This window comes from Ictalurus furcatus, chromosome 18, assembly GCF_023375685.1.
Source record: "Ictalurus furcatus strain D&B chromosome 18, Billie_1.0, whole genome shotgun sequence".
NCBI lineage: Eukaryota > Metazoa > Chordata > Actinopteri > Siluriformes > Ictaluridae > Ictalurus > Ictalurus furcatus.
Window position 1 is genome coordinate 9,398,067 of NC_071272.1, and position 17,369 is coordinate 9,415,435.

General features: G+C 39.4%; 3 protein-coding genes across 3 annotated transcripts in view; 1 reads left to right on the forward strand and 2 right to left on the reverse strand.

Moving 5' to 3' along the window:
• The window catches only part of camk2a (calcium/calmodulin-dependent protein kinase II alpha), a 60,498-nt gene extending 58,126 nt beyond the window's left edge, over window positions 1-2,372 (reverse strand). Inside the window, exon 1 of the mRNA XM_053648454.1 lies at window positions 1,354-2,372. Within this exon, the coding sequence (XP_053504429.1) occupies window positions 1,354-1,415 (62 nt within the window). The 5' untranslated portion in view covers window positions 1,416-2,372. The remainder of the gene's footprint in view (window positions 1-1,353) is intronic.
• A 1,849-nt stretch (window positions 2,373-4,221) lies between these two features.
• LOC128622630 (uncharacterized) lies at window positions 4,222-9,876 on the forward strand. The gene is made up of 6 exons (XM_053649283.1): window positions 4,222-4,357; window positions 5,318-5,370; window positions 7,086-7,397; window positions 8,311-8,481; window positions 9,114-9,236; window positions 9,429-9,876. Exons 1-6 carry the CDS (start codon window positions 4,323-4,325, stop codon window positions 9,602-9,604), a joined length of 870 nt encoding a protein of 289 aa, XP_053505258.1. The 5' UTR covers window positions 4,222-4,322; the 3' UTR covers window positions 9,605-9,876.
• Window positions 9,877-13,202: 3,326 nt separating this feature from the next.
• On the reverse strand, window positions 13,203-16,852 carry arsib (arylsulfatase family, member Ib). Its single transcript, XM_053649282.1, has 2 exons — window positions 15,149-16,852; window positions 13,203-15,066 (listed from the first exon to the last, which is right to left on the reverse strand). Exons 1-2 carry the CDS (start codon window positions 15,445-15,447, stop codon window positions 13,662-13,664), a joined length of 1,704 nt encoding a protein of 567 aa, XP_053505257.1. The 5' UTR covers window positions 15,448-16,852; the 3' UTR covers window positions 13,203-13,661.
• Window positions 16,853-17,369: the final 517 nt, after the last annotated feature.

Genomic DNA, 17,369 nt, shown 5'->3' on the forward strand with positions numbered 1-17,369 from the left:
CAATAGTGTCTATATCCAGAATCCCCTCAGAATAAATGTAGACGTGCACTTAATTTCGCAGGTTATCCTGAAGGTAAACTCATTCCTTTGTGATCTACATTAACACGTTTACATTCTCTTACTGTTTATCATTTCTCCAGATTCACTGATGTGCTACTGAAACTTTATAAATAAACATTTTTCATAAACGTATGGTCTGTAAATATATTTCCTGTGTTTTGTGGATCGTCTCTGACCCTTTATGCTCCTGACCCCACTGACGCACTTTTATTTTTAATCACACAATTACTCTGTACGGTACATTTACTTCCCTAAAGTAAAAAAAAAACAAAACTGTGTAAATGCAGCATCAGATTTCTGGTCCAAATCTGTACCTTTAATCAGTTCGTAGATAGTAAAGGTACTAAAGTTACTAACAGTACTAAACAGTCTCGATGGTTCCACCGCAGTGATAGTGTTTTCCCCTGGCTTTGTACAGGGTGTGTTTACTTTCACAGATTATCACATTACAGTGAAGATGAGAAAGTTATTTTTCATTTACTCTACATGACATTATTTATACTCGTATATTAATAATAGTTTAGAGTTTCAGCGTCACAGGAAACTGAAAAAACTGTAAACATTATCTCTCTGGATTGAGTCCGACGTGTTCTCTTTTATTCACGTGTTAAAGTGTAGCTGCAGCGAAAGACGAAAGCCACGAATGCTATGCCGTTTTCCTGTTTCTCACTCACACACTCCTGTTTCAGAGCAGCACTGAGACCATAAATATATCAGGGGATTCAATCTAAAATAGTGTTGTACATGTACACAGTTTACAGTGTGGATACACATAGACTACAGCAGGAGAGACAACCATGTCACACACAACTACACAAAAACCTGCAGCTTGCACAACCACACCACTTCAAATAATACACTCCTTAATGTTTTATTGTGTTCGCTAACTTTTATATATTTATCTGACAACTTCACACACACGCACATACACACATACACACAAACACACACACATAAACATAAACACACACACACACACACACACACACACACACACTTGTATACACATATACACCCACACACACACATACACACACACCCATACACACACACACACACACACACACACACACATATACACACACACACACACACACACACACACATACACACAAAGAGTTTCTTTCTTACATATAAATGTATAGATAATGTATATTTTGTGCATTTAAAAATAGTTTCAAATGACAACTTAATGATTTTTATATTTCAGATCCGTCTCAAGCAAGAACAAAAAACCCTACACCTCTGTGTGCGTGTGTGTGTGTGTGAATATAAGGTAAAGATGTGACTTACTTGCCCAGTTCTTCATAGAGCTGGTACTCCTCTGTGAAGCGAGTGCAGGTGATGGTTGCCATGCTGGATCCAGGTGGCGTGTGTGTGTGTGTGTGTGTGTGTGTGTGTGTGTGTGAGTGAGTGTGTGACACTCTGGAGCGTGTGTGTGTGTTTTGAGGAAGAGGATGCCGATGGGAAGCCTGCTGTTTCTGGAACAGAAGAAAATGAGATCCTCATATACGAGGCTTTTTCTTCTGATTTTTTTATCCAGCTCGCCCGCTCTGTCCGTCTCGTCCAATCACATTTCTCACTGAATACACAGCGGCGTTGTCATGGTAACTGCATCCCTCCACCTCCTCCTTTCTCCGTTTCTTTGGATAAATGAGACACTGCACATCCAAATGGGGAAATTCACACACACACACACACACACACACACACACGTCAGTATAGTATCTCCTCCTGAATCTTCACTGATGAGATACAGAAAGAGCTCATTTTACATTCCACACTAATGCTCAAAGCTGTCTGTCTGTCTCTCTGTCTGTCTGCCTGTCTGTCCGTCTGCCTGTCTGTCTTCCTGTCTGTATGCCTGCCTGTCTGTCTGCCTGTGTGTGTGTGTGTGTGTGTGTGTGTGTGTGTCTGTGTGTCTGCCTGTCTGTCTCTCTTCCTGTTTGTCTGTCTGTCTTCCAGTCTGTCTGCCTGCCTATCTGTCTGCCCGTCTGTCTTCCTGTCTGTATGCCTGCCTGTCTGTCTGCCTGTGTGTGTATGTGTGTCTGTGTGTCTGCCTGTCTCTCTCTCTTCCTCTCTGTCTGTCTATCTTCCTGTCTGTCCGCCTGTCTGCCTGCCTGTCTATCTGTCTGTCTGCCTGTCTGTCTGTCTGTCTGTCTGTCTTCCTGTCTGTCTGCTTGTCTGTCTGTCTGCCTGTCTGCCTGTCTGTCTATCTGTCTGTCTGCCTGTCTGTCTGTCTGTCTCTCACTCCTTGTATCTGTCTGTCTGTGGTGTTCAGTCCTGGTTGTGTTTGTACAGAAGAGCAGAAGGTCCGTTAGCTTGGTGTCTGATCATCAAACACACAAACTTTACACATGAAGTGCTGCACTCTGTATTTATATTTATATCTTTATTTCTTATATATTATATTATATTATATTATATTATATTATATTATATTATATTATTATAGTATATGTGATATGCTATTTCTCAGTGGTTTATGTAGACAGTGTAGTGGTGACGGGTCAGTTGGGTTAAAGACGCCTCTTTCTGACTGAACTTTTGATGCGTTGCTATACAGGTTGCTATGTGTGCGGGTGCCAGAACGCTGGTATATTAAACATATAGTTGGTGCTGCAGATAAACTCGACCTCAACCATAACATAAGTACTGCAGTTTACTGAAGCTGCACCAACATGCAGATCAAGTGTTAATCTACACTAAACCCTAAATCACATCAAGGTGTTCAGTGAAGATCACTGTGTTACTGAAATATATGAAGTGTTAGCTGCTAGCTCGCCTGAGGCTGTACGCGGACGTGACTGCACTTACTGCTTATGAAAGCATTTCAGTTTTATACTGAGGTTCCTTCCAGACAATCTTATAAAATATCCACTGACTTTCAGAATGAATGTAATAAAATATGTTGAGTTGTACAGTTTAGTAAAGTCCAGTACACAGCCAGGCACAGTTTTATTTCAGCAACACAGTGACCCTGTGGTTTATACAGCCGAATAAGATAACGCTAGACACGTGTTTGCACATCAGACCTGCAGCTGAACTTCCTTCATAAACACTTGTTATTGTGCTGTTTAGAGAGCAGTACAGGATTCAGTACTCAGTACTCAGTATTCAGAGACACAGCGATGATAAAAACATACAGCGTGGTTTTATTATCAGAATCAACACTGAGATATTCTCACGCACCCACACCCACACATACACACACATACACACTTAAAGCCACGCTGACCCACAGCTCGTGCTGTACAGAGACAATAGAATATAAAAGTGGAGTATAATTTGTGTTGTAATAAGTGATCGTGTTCAGCTGTATGGCCCTGATGATCTCATTATTCCAGTGAATTAACTAAATTAAATCTGATCTCTGACTGCACACACACACACACACACACACACACACACACACACACACACCATCAGAAAGAAAAGCAATTCACTGTAAATCATTAAAAAGTTTATGTAAATTCCTGAATATATTTAAATATTTTCTTATTTATATGTATTTAACTATTTTAAACAAATTATTATTATTATTATTATTATTATTATTATTGTTATTATTATTATTATTATTATTATTATTATTATCAAACATTACTATGATTAAATTTTAATAAATTATCTAATATATACATTTATTTATGTCAGAATTCATAAAATGATATTTCAGAAGGTGCTGCATGGTGCATTTTTATTTATTTATTTATTTATTTCTTATTTTATCAGTCAAGCCTGATCTTACATGTGGTCATTATCCTTCACTGATATAAAACCAGTATCACAATTAAACCTGAGATTTTTTTCCAGCTTCACTCTCTGGCATTTCAGCGTAAACAAAGTAAAGGTTTTTATTTTTTGTTAAATGATGAAAGTGTTTAAACGTGAAGATTAAATGTAGAATGTTAAATTGGTTTATGGAGCTTAGGCAAATAAAATCACCTACAATCACACTGACCATGTTTCCTGTTGTGTTCATAAAAAACACCACCATGACTCAATGATCAGAAAGTTTCTCCGAAATAAAACCACCTGAAGAGTCAATTCAACACAAATAAGTTTCACATCAACAGCTTCAGCTTCTATTTACACCTCACACTGTGTTCATTTAACAATGTGAATAAGAACAAACCACACACATATATAAATACACACACATACACATACACACACACACACAAATACACACACACACATGCACATGCACATACACACACATACACACACACACATACACACACTTCCTCCAGTGCAGAATGTTGAGAGTGAAACGCGACAGAGACACAACAAGGTGAGCTTTAATTCTTTATTTATTTTATTGTGTGTTCAACAGGGATGAGTGGCACAGATTCAAATTCATACAACATAAATACTGAAATAAAACAACAAAAAGAGGAAAAAAGAAAGAAAGTCAGCAGGAAATATGACCAGAAACAAAGAATGATAAAAACCCAGAAAACAAAAATAAAGAAATACGTAAACAAGTAAACATAGACATATAGATCAATTAAAATAAAATGTATAAAGGACAGATTGATTTATATTTATATATAAGTCTTATACGTCTAAATTTTCTTAGTCGCATACACATATCACGGCGTGGAGTAAAATGCTTTTTATGACTGTCTGTGACATACAGTAGAATTTACATAGAACAGAGTTTATTTTTATAGAGTTAGACAAAGGAAACTTTTTTAAAATATAAATATATAAGGTAAGTGAAGATGGGACAGAAACAGTTTGACTGTAACTGGGATAAAGTCCAGATGTGTGCAATATTATGTAATATAATGCTGTGTAACAATAAGGTGAGGTAGTGGACTGAAGAAAATTGCTCACACATATTATTAATATTAATAATAATAAAATTATTTTTTAAATAATAAGAATAGAAAATAATAATAATGAATGTTGAATAACTTTACTCCAACTCCAGAATCTGTGTGTATCATTTGTTTATTTCTTTGTTTGTTTATATCCAGTCATTTGAGCCCTTGGTCACTAACCTTTAGTCCGATCATGTATTTAAATCTGTGTCCAATGTGCACTAATTATATTATCAGAAAGAAAAGAAAACCATTTGCAGATGATGTGAGTTTCTGAATTGTTGCTGTTTAAATGTACAGAAGTGAGAATGTTTATATATAGGAAGGTTTTTATGCCATTATTATAAAATACTTTGACACACAAATGGCAGTGTATCGGTTTTATTCCTGAATAATAAACAGTGTGAAATGTTGTTCCTCTGTAGAGGTGAGATGGTGCTGGTGATGCTTGCTGTGCTGATGGCAGGAGCAGTGAGCGGTGAGCTACTGCCGCTTTATTATTCTTTATTTCTCTTTTATTCACTTCACAGTCTGTGGCTTTACCCCTTTATCCTGTCCGAGACACAATTCTGACAATTATTACATTATTATGGTCATACATGTGCAGCAGGACGAAGTTTAAATGGTCCTACATCAGTCTAAATCATGTTAGAATTACACTGAATAGAGTTTATATACAGCGGATATAAAAAAAAAAATATATATATATATATATATATATATATATATATATATATATATATTTGTACACAATATATATAATGGCTCATGTGACTTTTTTTCAGAATGAACCAATCGCATTCAAACTCAAGTTCCAGAAGTAATCATCATACAGCGGTCATTACTGAGGTCATTACGCTATTAAGACCCCTCCCCCACACACCTATAGCGTTAAAAACAGTGTTACTAAGAAAGCGGACTTCAATACACTGAAAAAGACATTATTCACATCACATAAATATATATATAGAATTTCCTACATTCTTTTGAATATTCATGGATAAAATAAAATATCAGATGCCGCGAGTGAACCTTCTGCCATCATTTACACATTTGAATGGCCATGTAATACGAAGCAGTGTGATAACATGAAATAAAAAACGACCTTATATGGTCATGGGTGTTGTTTCAACTCGGGTCAGCTTCATCCGCTGCTATTGTCGAGTAACTGTTTAACACCGAACACAACAGTGCTTCACCTTCACGTGTTCACTGAGAGGAGGATAACGACTGAGAGGCAGGAATTTGGACAATAGTTGCTGCAAGTCTTTTATAACCGACCAGTCGGTGTGCGAGAAGGCGGGACTTACAGAAAGGGGTTAAAGCAATGCAAACATGCGCATATGTGATGCAGTATTAGACCATAAACACATCATAACGAAACTAAAGCTGAATCCTGGACATTTTCTCAAATTTAGACGCTTTTTTAAGGTCCGAGGACATGTCCCGGGAAAAGAGGACGTACGGCCCCCTAACAAAAACATTTCAGAGAACAATTTGTGTTCATTTCTACCAAATTAACTTTGCCTGAAATTTATTAATGCCTGCATCAGTCGGTTGTTCACATGAGTCACAACTGGCGAGAGAGAACCAGAACTATAATCAAGCAGCTGTCTGTATTGTGTTCTATCAAAAGATTAATTTCTTTGGTTTTAAATAAATAAAATTGTAATCCTGATAATATTCTAGTTTTTTACTGAATGTACCTGTAATCTGATAATTTTGTTTTATGACATAACTGTAACGGATTACCACTGTTTTATATCCTGAATACATAACGCCATCCCATGTATTCTGTTACTCCCCAAACCTGTGTGTGTGTGTGTGTGTGTGTGTGTGTGTGTGTGTGTGTGTGTATAATGTATAGAGAGTTTGCGCTTATGTCTATACATATATACGTATTTATACATCCTGTATATACTCTTTATATATCCCGGTATTGTTCTCCTTACTATCTCATTTAACTCTTCTTTCTTTTCTTTTTGTCTTTTTTTGGCTGCTGCTGTGACACCCTAATTTCTCCATCTGGGGATTAATAAAGTATTATCTTATCTTACCTTATATATATAAAGTTTGTGTGACCTTCACACCCAAATGTGCTTGTTGACAAATATTTTATTTCTGTATATTTTTGTGTTGCATCAAAATGAAATCATAATTAAATGTAAACCGATCATTATCTCTGGTTTTTAGGTGACTCGCTGTGTGATTTCCCGCCTGCACCGCTGTATTACGGGATTTTGGGAAAACCGGTCTTCCTGCACATCCCGATTCCCTCAAACACACACCGCTTCTGCCTAAAGAAGGACAATAATATTATATTACAAGGTAAAAGAGAAGATCATATGCTCCGTAAAGTTTATAAAAACGGTGTTGAGTTGTTCAGCAGTGGATCAGTGAAGATCAGCCACTGTGTGAAAAACCACTCAGGAGAATATCAGTGGGAAACGTTCCACTCTGACGGAAAAGTGCAGTGTGACGTCACCTTCACGCTCCAGATTCACAGTAAGTTCAGTGACAAGAATTAAATAACTCTTTAGAGAATATCAGATTTCCCTCACTGTCTGAGTCTAATCTACACTTTGTTCTTATTGTGTGTGTGATGTTATTAAACACTCTTTTAAAAACTCTATTCAAAGCTAACAGGCTCCAGAGCTTATAAACAAAAATCAATAAGAAAATCTGATGCATCAACATTATTTACAGATTCTGTAACTGACAGACAGAACATTACATAGAGCCGAGACTAATTAGCTCAGCTTCAGCAAATAAGCAACCATGCTAACAGCTAGCTAATGTCTGCAGAGGAGACTCAGCTAAGGATATTGTGAGAAATGCTGAACAACATTTGCACAAGCTAATGACTTTTAGTGTCTTTTAAAGCTATATGCTTTAAACGGAGGATGGAGTACTGAGGGATCCCGCAGAGCAAATTATAAAGAGAAGTTTTACACAGATAATTACACAAATTTTCTGTGTGTTGTGAGCATTTTCATTCTGTCTGCATTATTTGGGAAAATATTTACATCTTGTCTACAGACAGATGATTATTTTGCAGCGCAGAGTGGAAACACTAAAGACTTGTGGATTCTAATGTGCTAATATTTGGCTTAAATAGACGTATAAATTACAGATGGGTTCACACAGAAGACTGACACCACTTCCTGTGCAGCCATGATGGTTTCTCTAGCCTCTCTACGCCCTCTAGCGGCCATGTGACAAATATCACTTCATAAGTCTGTATTATAGAATTAGTGTATATTTAACTCTTTTTTTTTTTTTTAACTCTATTGGCCTTCAGTTTAATATTTACTTAAATCTGTATATAATGTTCAAAATGTAATACGTTATTTATTATATTATTGTTATTATTCTTTATTATATTAAAACGTTTCCTCTTCCACATTCCCTCACACAGATCATCATCATCATCATCATCATCATCATCTCTCCAGTCCTGACCTTCACTCTCTCTGTCAGCCATCTGCTGAATCTCAACATTCTTCCAACAGCATGAATAAAAACAGCGAGTCGTTATTAACACCAGACTGTTCTTCTACAAAGACTGCACTGAGAGAACAGATCTGTGGTCAGACACGTTCATCATAATAATAATAATAATAATAATAATAATAATAATAATAATAATAATATTTACACCACAGTGCTGCTGTTGAGTTCTGGACTGTGATTGGTCAGAAGGTGCTGATTAGTTTTCTATAACAGCGGCTCTGACAGCAGTGCAGGTTTATATTAATGCACTCGTTCTAATACGTTATCATTTTTCTTGTAACAGATGCTTCACTAATAATAAACTAATTTAAAAATACATTTAATTGCTGATATGCGAGTAGAAATGTGTTTATGTAATGTTTATGGAAGGAGTCTCCAGTGTCACTGCTTGTTAGCCTACATTAAATGTAACTATAAATGGTTAAACATATGATGTGTCATTCTTTAATAAATAAATGTTGTAATTGTTGGTAAGTTGCTGTGGTGTAAGAGGAATAAAACACTTGTGGACGTGCTGTTAAAGGAAAATAATCAGTACCCTGTTGTGTTTAATTCCATGAGAGAGAACTCCAGATTATACTAGAATTAGGTGAAACAAACTTTTTTCCTTTCGTGAAATTTTTGAGTTAAAGTGTGAGATGAACATCCACTCTTTCACATTCTGATGCGTTTCCTGTAGAAATATTTGGTTTTGTTGTGTGTGTGTAGTGGACAGTAAAGTTTTCCTGTTGCTGTGTGGAGCGATGGCAGTGTTCCTCACACTCATCACTGCAGTGTGCTGCCTCACCATCACACTGAAGACCACATCACAACCCTGTGATCATTCCCCTGGTCAGACTTCATTTTATCTGCTTTATGCGATTGGTTATTTAAGCTGAGCATAATAAAGTCATTTAAACCAGGTTTATAAAGATGTTAATTCATGATTTGGATGAGATAGACTTGTAGCTGCACTGAAAAACTAAAGTCTCCAATCAGCTCTTCTCTAATTTTCACTTTTCTCTCGTTCTCTGTTTGTGAAAGACTTCATTCCCAAAGTCGACATCTTATACGCAGAAGTGGACGTTCGTAGCGAAAGAATGAGAAAGAGGAAAGAAGCTGAAACTCTGGAGAGTGAGACAGCGATTTACTCCGAGGTGGCACAGGAAATGAACCGGGAGACAGGAAATCGAACTTTCACCACATACAGACTGAATTAAATTAACCGAGTCCATTATTCTGCTCAGGAATGCTTCTGATTTACCTGTGTTGCTAAGCAGTACCCAAAGGGGTGCCAAAACTTTTTAACATGCTTTATATATACTTTTTAGTTGTTACATTTTTTTTTTCAATCTGTTAAATACATTCAGCAAATAAATAGTAATACATTTGCAGGAATACATCTGAAGCGATGAAGCGTGATTTCCTTCTGTGGGTGTTATTGCATTAAAGGTGCCAAAACTTTTACACACAACGGTATATAATATTTACCTGCTCCAGTTCCAGTCTTCTTTATCTGCAGAATAATTATTCATCAGCTCCAACTGTACACCTTATTGTAACTCCGCCCCCTCATAATGTTCACTCTGCAGCTCCACCAGCAGGAGGCGACACTGCGCTGTTTCTAACAGACACTCACTTCAAATACACAACTTCACAGTGACTCACACACAGGGTTTAATCATCTAGTGCACTACAGAGGAACCGCACTGACACTGCGTACACCCTGTGTAGAGAGCCTGTGTACTGAACACAAAACTATGAGTTCTGTTAAAAAATATTTTATTTAATAATGAACAAATGATAGATAGACCAAGAAACTGAAATAAATAATAACTATAAATAAACCTGAAAGTTTAAAGTTTATGATAAAATGATGCTTTTACCTTACTATGAGCAGAGAAAGAGACAGAGAGGCAGACAGACAGAGACAAAGACAGAGAGAGAAAGACAGACAGACAGATAGACAGAGAAGCAGACAGAGAGAGAAAGACAGACAGACAGAGAAACAGACAGACAGAAAGAGAGAGATAGAGAGATAGACAAACAGAGAGAGAGATAGACAGTCTGTCTCTGTCCCAAACACGGTTTTCTGTCTCTTAATTCTTTCTCGTCCAAGTTCCAGGAAACGTGTCATGGACGAAGCACAGCTGCTCTCCACATTCCTGTGTGTGTTTGCGTGTGTGTGCGTGTGTGCATTCCTGCTCTCCCCTTCTTAACTCTACACACAGTTCGGCTGTGTTCCAAATCACACCGAATGAAAGCCGAACTGGTCGTTACACACAGCAATACATTATCTTTATTAAATAAAAGACAAGTCACATTTGTTATCCGTTTATAGTTACATTTAATGTTGTATGAATGTCAGTGACGCGTTAGTTCCTTCCTGCTGGATCTAGTGTCAGAGCTGCTGTTATGGAGAATTCCTCCTGACCAATCAGAATGCAGAGCTCAGTCACAGCGCCGTGATGTAAACGGCTGAGAAATTATATTAGAGAACAAATGGTTTACTGGAGCTATGTAGCTAATGCCAACAAAACTTCCGACTTTAGGAATAAAAAACAACAAGAGCTGAGAGCGGTGGAGGAAAGAAAGGAACGAGGGATCTGGTGGACTGCGGGAGAACCACCTGAGGATCAAACTTCTATATCGAGTTCCTCCAGAACACGTCATTACAAGTCGTAAAATTCATTCTTAATGTTCATAACACACATGTATCAACAGGTTCAACACTGAAACTACACGCATACACACACACACTGCTGAGGAAATGAACATCTCACTTCTAAACACTGATCTGAAAACTTTATTCACCATCTCTCACATTGTACACACACACACACACACACACACACACACACACACACACACTCACACACACACACAGTCACACACACACACAGTACAACTGTATTAATGTGCTCATTATGTCTCCCAATCATTATTCCTATCGTTATTAGAAGTTAACGATAATGACACACTGTAATTATAGTGAAGTAATAAAAATAAACTTGTGGTGCTTTTTTAAAGAAAAGAAAAATTATCCATAAATGTATAAATCTAGATGATGTAATAATTATGTAAATTACATAAATGATGTAAACAAGTGTGGAACTGCGGTGTACCAGTACATTGTTGAGTAAACACTCTCGCTATGTCGTGATATCGCTAACAAATTTTTTCTCGACATCAAACAAAAATATTTCTTTATGTCCAGTAAACAAAGTCATTTTGCGTAAAGAAAGTTACGTTATATACGTTATAGACCTAACTAACTTTCGTTTTCTCAACTACACACAGAGTTAATATTGACCTGATTATCAATGGATAAAGTTTTAGGGATTGCGTAGTTCTGTCGTCTTTCACAGGTTTATCCGTTTTGACGTTTCCACGGTGATGTGGAGGCTCAGATAAGACAGTTCATCATCACCAGTCTTCTAGAGTAAAAGATTTCCTCTCATCTCGTCTCAAACCGCTCGTCTCAGATGTCTGAGATAAAAACCCTGCTGTGTTCGAGATCAGAATAAAACTCTGACCACAGATTGGACCGTCATCTGTTCTCTCAGACTCTGAAGCTGTGAAAGAGGAATCTTTGTTAGAACTGAGTTGTTTTTTTTGTCTTCTAATGATTCATCAGTGTGTGTGTGTGTTCGGATTTCTCAGAAACAAAGGTTGCTTTCACAAAATTCTTGATCAGAAGCCTTCAGTAACGCTATTGCTGAGAAATTTGTGTGTTAGAGAGGAAGACCACACCCATATAAAGAGCAAAACCATGCCCACAGAATGAGAAATGTCACACCCGCAGAATAATAAATGCCACGCCCACGGAATGAGAAATGCAACTCCCACAGAATGAGAAATGTCACACCCGCAGAATAAGAAATGCCACACCCATGGAATGAGAAATGCCACGCCCACAGACTGAGAAATGTCACACCCAAGGAATGAGAAATGCCACACTCACAGAATGAAAAATGCCACACCCATGGAATGAGAAATGCCACACCCACAGAACAAAAAATGCCACACCCATAGAATGAGAAATGCCACACCCACAGAATGAGAAATATCACGCCCACAGAATGAAAAATGCCACATCTCCAGAATGAAAAATGCCACGCCTACAGAATGAGAAATGCCATGCCCACAGAATGAGAAATGCCATGCCCACAGAATGAGAAATGCCACACCCACAGAAAGAAAAATGCCACACCCATGGAATGAGAAATGCCACACCCACGGAATAAGAAATGTCACGCCCACAGAATGATAAATGTCACACCTACAGAATGAAAAATACCACACCTAGAGAATGAAAAATGCCACGCCTACAGAATGAAAAATACCACAGCTACAGAATGAGAAATGCCACACCTACAGAATGAAAAATGGCACACCCACATGATATCACCACACTAGGGAATACTGGTTAAGTGTTCTCTCCTCTTTGTGCTTCCTCTCTCTTTATAAAGGCGTTGTGATGAAGAGTTCACGCCTCCATCACTGCCTCGTGTTCTGTTTCTTATCGTCTTTACATCACAGTGTATCTGAGAGAAACTAAACCCTTTCACTTTCACCCACATCTGAACTGATGTGACGTCTGAGAGCTGGGATCCTCCATGTGTCACTTTCTGCAGACTTTTAAAGCATATGAAGTTCATGTTTCTGTTTTACAAAACTGATTAAACACAAACTGCTGTCTTGCGTGTTTTGAGGTGTGTGTGCGATGATTAAGCGGTTCACATGATGCTAAACTGGAAGCTAGCTTTTATTACTAGCAACATTATCCTCGTAGCTCGAGCGCAAGTCTAAAGAAGTAAACTTATTTGGAATGAAGCCTGAACTGGAACTTTAAGCTATAAGGCTAAAAAGATTAAAAGATTTTTTTTCTAAAAACTGAAGTGTACTTTGCAGAACTTGCCCTCGTCTCTCTTCAGGGTTCCTCATCAAAACATTTAAACTTTTTACACACTGATTTCTTACACTTTCAGTTTTCCTGCTAATGTTTAAAGGTTAGTAACTCTACAAAGAACTCTTAAAAGTTCTGTGCAGCACAAGAGGATTTCCTTTTCAGAAAATGTTCCAAGTAGAACCTCTGTAGGAAACATTTGTTCAGAGAAAAAGGAAACTAGAACCTTTAGAACATTTGATTCTATATGAATTTTATATTAATGCTGTTCCAGGTCTGCTTTTAAAATGTGCCCTTTGGGTTCCTCTCTCTTTTATGAAGTGTTTGTAGAGTGATGTGACGTCTCGGTGCGAAGGTTCCGGATCCCTTCATATTCTACTGGCCAGGATCTTTTTGTTGAGTTTCTTAAAGAACGATTGGACATTGCAGAGCCTGCACTTCTTCCTCTTCCGGTTCCTTCCTCGCCTGTAGTAAACTCCCTCCCAATTCACCTCGTTCTCCTCGTCCTTCACCCACGGTCTCCAGGCCCCACCATTGTGCTGCGGATCGGCGCGCGGGTCGTCGGGCGGGTACCGGACCGCTGTGGCTGTGCTGTTGTAGAAGGCCAGGCGCTGGAGGAGCCTCTTCACCACGTCGGGTCGGTTCTCCGCTAGGTCGTTTCTCTCACATGGATCTGCCGTGATATTAAAGAGCCAAATCGACTTCTTTTCCTTGTCCACGTTCCCTCGTTCCAGGTTCCACCATCCAGTCGGGAAGCTGGTTAACACCTGAGGAGGGATCCAGTCTCCGTGACCTGGATCTCCGGTCAGAAGCTTCCAATCTCCGACTCTTATGGCCGCCTGGACTGCCGTATCCCACAATCCCTTGCCTTCCTGCAGTGACCCTAAACCGCGCCGATGCAGAGGATCGATGTTGTGTAAGATTTCAAACCTGGGAGATGCTTTATTCTCACTGATAATGGGCCAAATGTCAAAACCGTCCAATTTCTCATTCTGTGAAATATTTCCTCCGGCCAACCGTACGAGAGTCGGGAACCAATCCGTGATGTGGATTAGTGCTTTGCTAATCCTGCGCTTGTATCGTATTAGCGGGCTGTGCACAAACCCCACCGCTCTGACTCCGCCCTCCCAGTAAGTCCCCTTGCGCCCTCTTAAGGGCCAGTTGCTCCCTCCGGTGAACGGCTGCGCTCCGTTATCTGTGGAAAAAATTATGACAGAGTTGCGATAGTAGCCGTATTTGCGTAGCGCATACGTGATGTTGTGCACTGCCTCGTCCACGATGGAGATTGTCGCTGCGTATTTCCTGCGTGGGACGTTCCCCATGGCGCGATACGGATAAATATAGGATTTGGGCGGTTTTAAAGGAGCATGAGCCGCCTGAAGGGACAGGAAGATGAATATCGGCTGAGACGGATCGTGTGTTGCTAAAATCTTGCGCACTCTCTGAGTGTACAGGTGAGTTGAGTATTTTCCCGCTTTGCTCCACGCTAACGAGTCGCCGTCGTGCAAGTCAAAGCCGCACAGAGATTTCCCATCGCACGAGTAGAACGTGTAATAATCTACGCTTCCCGTCAGCGAGCCGAAGAAGGTGTGGAAGCCGTGGCGCGTTGGGAGGCAGCGTTTACGGTAGAAGCCTAGGTGCCATTTTCCCACCATGTGGGTGGAGTAACCAGCTTCCTGAAGACGCTGTGGCAGCGTGGACACGTTCAACGGGATACAGCTCGGCTGGCGGGGACGGATGATCGAGTGCTGGAGACCCGTGTGGATCTGATACCTGCACAGAAATACAGTCCATCACTGTTAGCATGCTAACAGCTGTAAGAGCTGTCAGAAAGCTAAGCCGTGAATAAAGTTACCTGCCCGTGATGAGCTGGCTGCGTGACGGCGTGCACAGCGGCTGCACGTAATAATTCTCCAGTCGCACACCTTCAGCCGCCAGCTTGTCCAGGGTGGGGGTGTGCAGCTCGGCGCTGTGGTAGCCAACATCGTTAAAGCCCTGATCGTCAGTCAGGATGAAGATGATATGAGGAGGAGGTCTGGGTTTAAACACGCCGCCGAAACGATCCGAGTCACTCTCCACCTGATTGGGCTTCATCCAGTCCCACAGAGCTCCGCCCAGATCCAATATAACAAACAGAACACACAGAAACAACATGGCTGCAGGGGGGCGTGAGCGGGGCGTAAGGGAAATCACACACGTCCATAGAGATGAGAAAGTACAGTGAGGAACATGGGACGAGTTAAAGGTCTGAAAGGCATTCGAGCTTTTCTCTGTCCTCTAAAATCCACTTCTTTTATTGCCATGACATCTTGTGTTGGTTCATGATGTCTGTGAGTTAAATCCAGCGTCCTTCTAATCCAGAAAGCACAAAAACAACTTCCTGACATGCATGCAGTGACTCAGTGGTTAAGGATCTGGGCTCTAGACCAGAAGGTGATGAGTTCAAATCTCAGCACCAAGGTACTACTGCTGTGTGAAAGTTGTTTAGTCCTCAGCTGCCGAATCGTGTCCTGTCTCTCCAAACTGAGCGAACATGCAGGACTGAAAACACATTTATACTAAAGCTATCCTTCATCAATGGAACACCAACACTCTGCTTTAAAAAAAAAAAAAAAAAGAAGAAGAAGATGAAGGAAAATAACAGATAAAGCAAGCAGCTCACTCCACTCTCATTCCAGAATAGGTAAAAAAGTGGTGACCAAAGTAGAAATGAAGCTTTACTCTAACGCACAGCGGTCATTCCTCTGAGTTTCTGCTGTTTCTACAGGTTCTGAGTCTCATCCAACTTCTCCAACTTCAGCTCTGACGTGAGAAACTCAGGGTTGCCAGATCTGCATGAAAAATACCCCAATTACAAACTCTAGATCAGCAGTGTTCAGCTGAAATGTGAGAAAGTCCAGTTAATTCCTTCTTATTTCTTTCTTTTTAAAACGTACCTTTTAATGCATTACCCATTAATGAGTAAATAATAGTTTTTTCTTTCACTCTTCTGCTTCATGCTAATAACGTCGACTCCGATCACTCCTGCAGATATTTTCCAAATTAATTCAGTTGTCATTTAATCCAGCATGACTCTGAACAGGAGAAAGCAGTTACTGAAGATTCTCATGCTAACGAACGAGGCCTTTCTTTTGTATTAAATGTAAAAATCGCTCTCTCCTCCAGGTGTTGTATTCTCATGCACACCTCTACTCTGAGACACATCTGTATTGAGTTTGAGACTGAGAATAAACACGCACGTCTCTGTCCAATCGCCTTTACACATTCTGCTTACACCTTTCAGGACTTCACTAATCAGACCAGAGAGAGGAAAAGAAATTAAAATCTTCCCTTTCTGACCTCTCAAACTCTCTCTGTAGCTGGTCTCAGCTCTGATGAGCTTGCTTTTGTTAAATAATTTAAGCAACAACACATGTAATTGCATAAACTGAAACCGAAGATGTGCTACAGAAGCCGCTCTGGATCGTGTTTAGAGTCGCTGAACTCCACACAGTTTTCATCGGTTCTGCTTAAGCATGTTTTATGTGTTTGCTTCATCACTGATCCAGATCTGCGTTCACCCCAGTGTCGCTCGTGGACATGGAGCGAGCGTTCTGCTGTCACTTGTCTGCGTGTACCATTTATCCAGCGACCAAAATTTAGCCTGCGGCACACGATTTACTATACACAAGCTATCTGTTCTAGCTACAAACACTCTCCAGAGACACCAACTATCTTTTTATTTTCTTCTAAGCTTTATTTTTCTTTATAAAGTCTCTGTACACATTTAATGAGAGGTCGTAGATTACAGGAGAAGAAACCAACGTTATTATTACAATTATTATTCAGTAATTATTTTTTTTTTTATTTCGTTACAGAAGATAACTGCAGGTAGGGAATGAAGCTGTGTGAGGGGTTGAAAGAATGCTATAAAACTACATTTTGCACATCAAGTGCATAATATAGTTATAAAACCTCATTTCTATTTATAATTCACTGGTTTTGCGCTTAAAAGAAATAAATAATCTGCATTTTGCAGTTAATTGATGTTTATATCACCGTATACATTTCAAGAAAACCGAGGACCTGGCAACAGC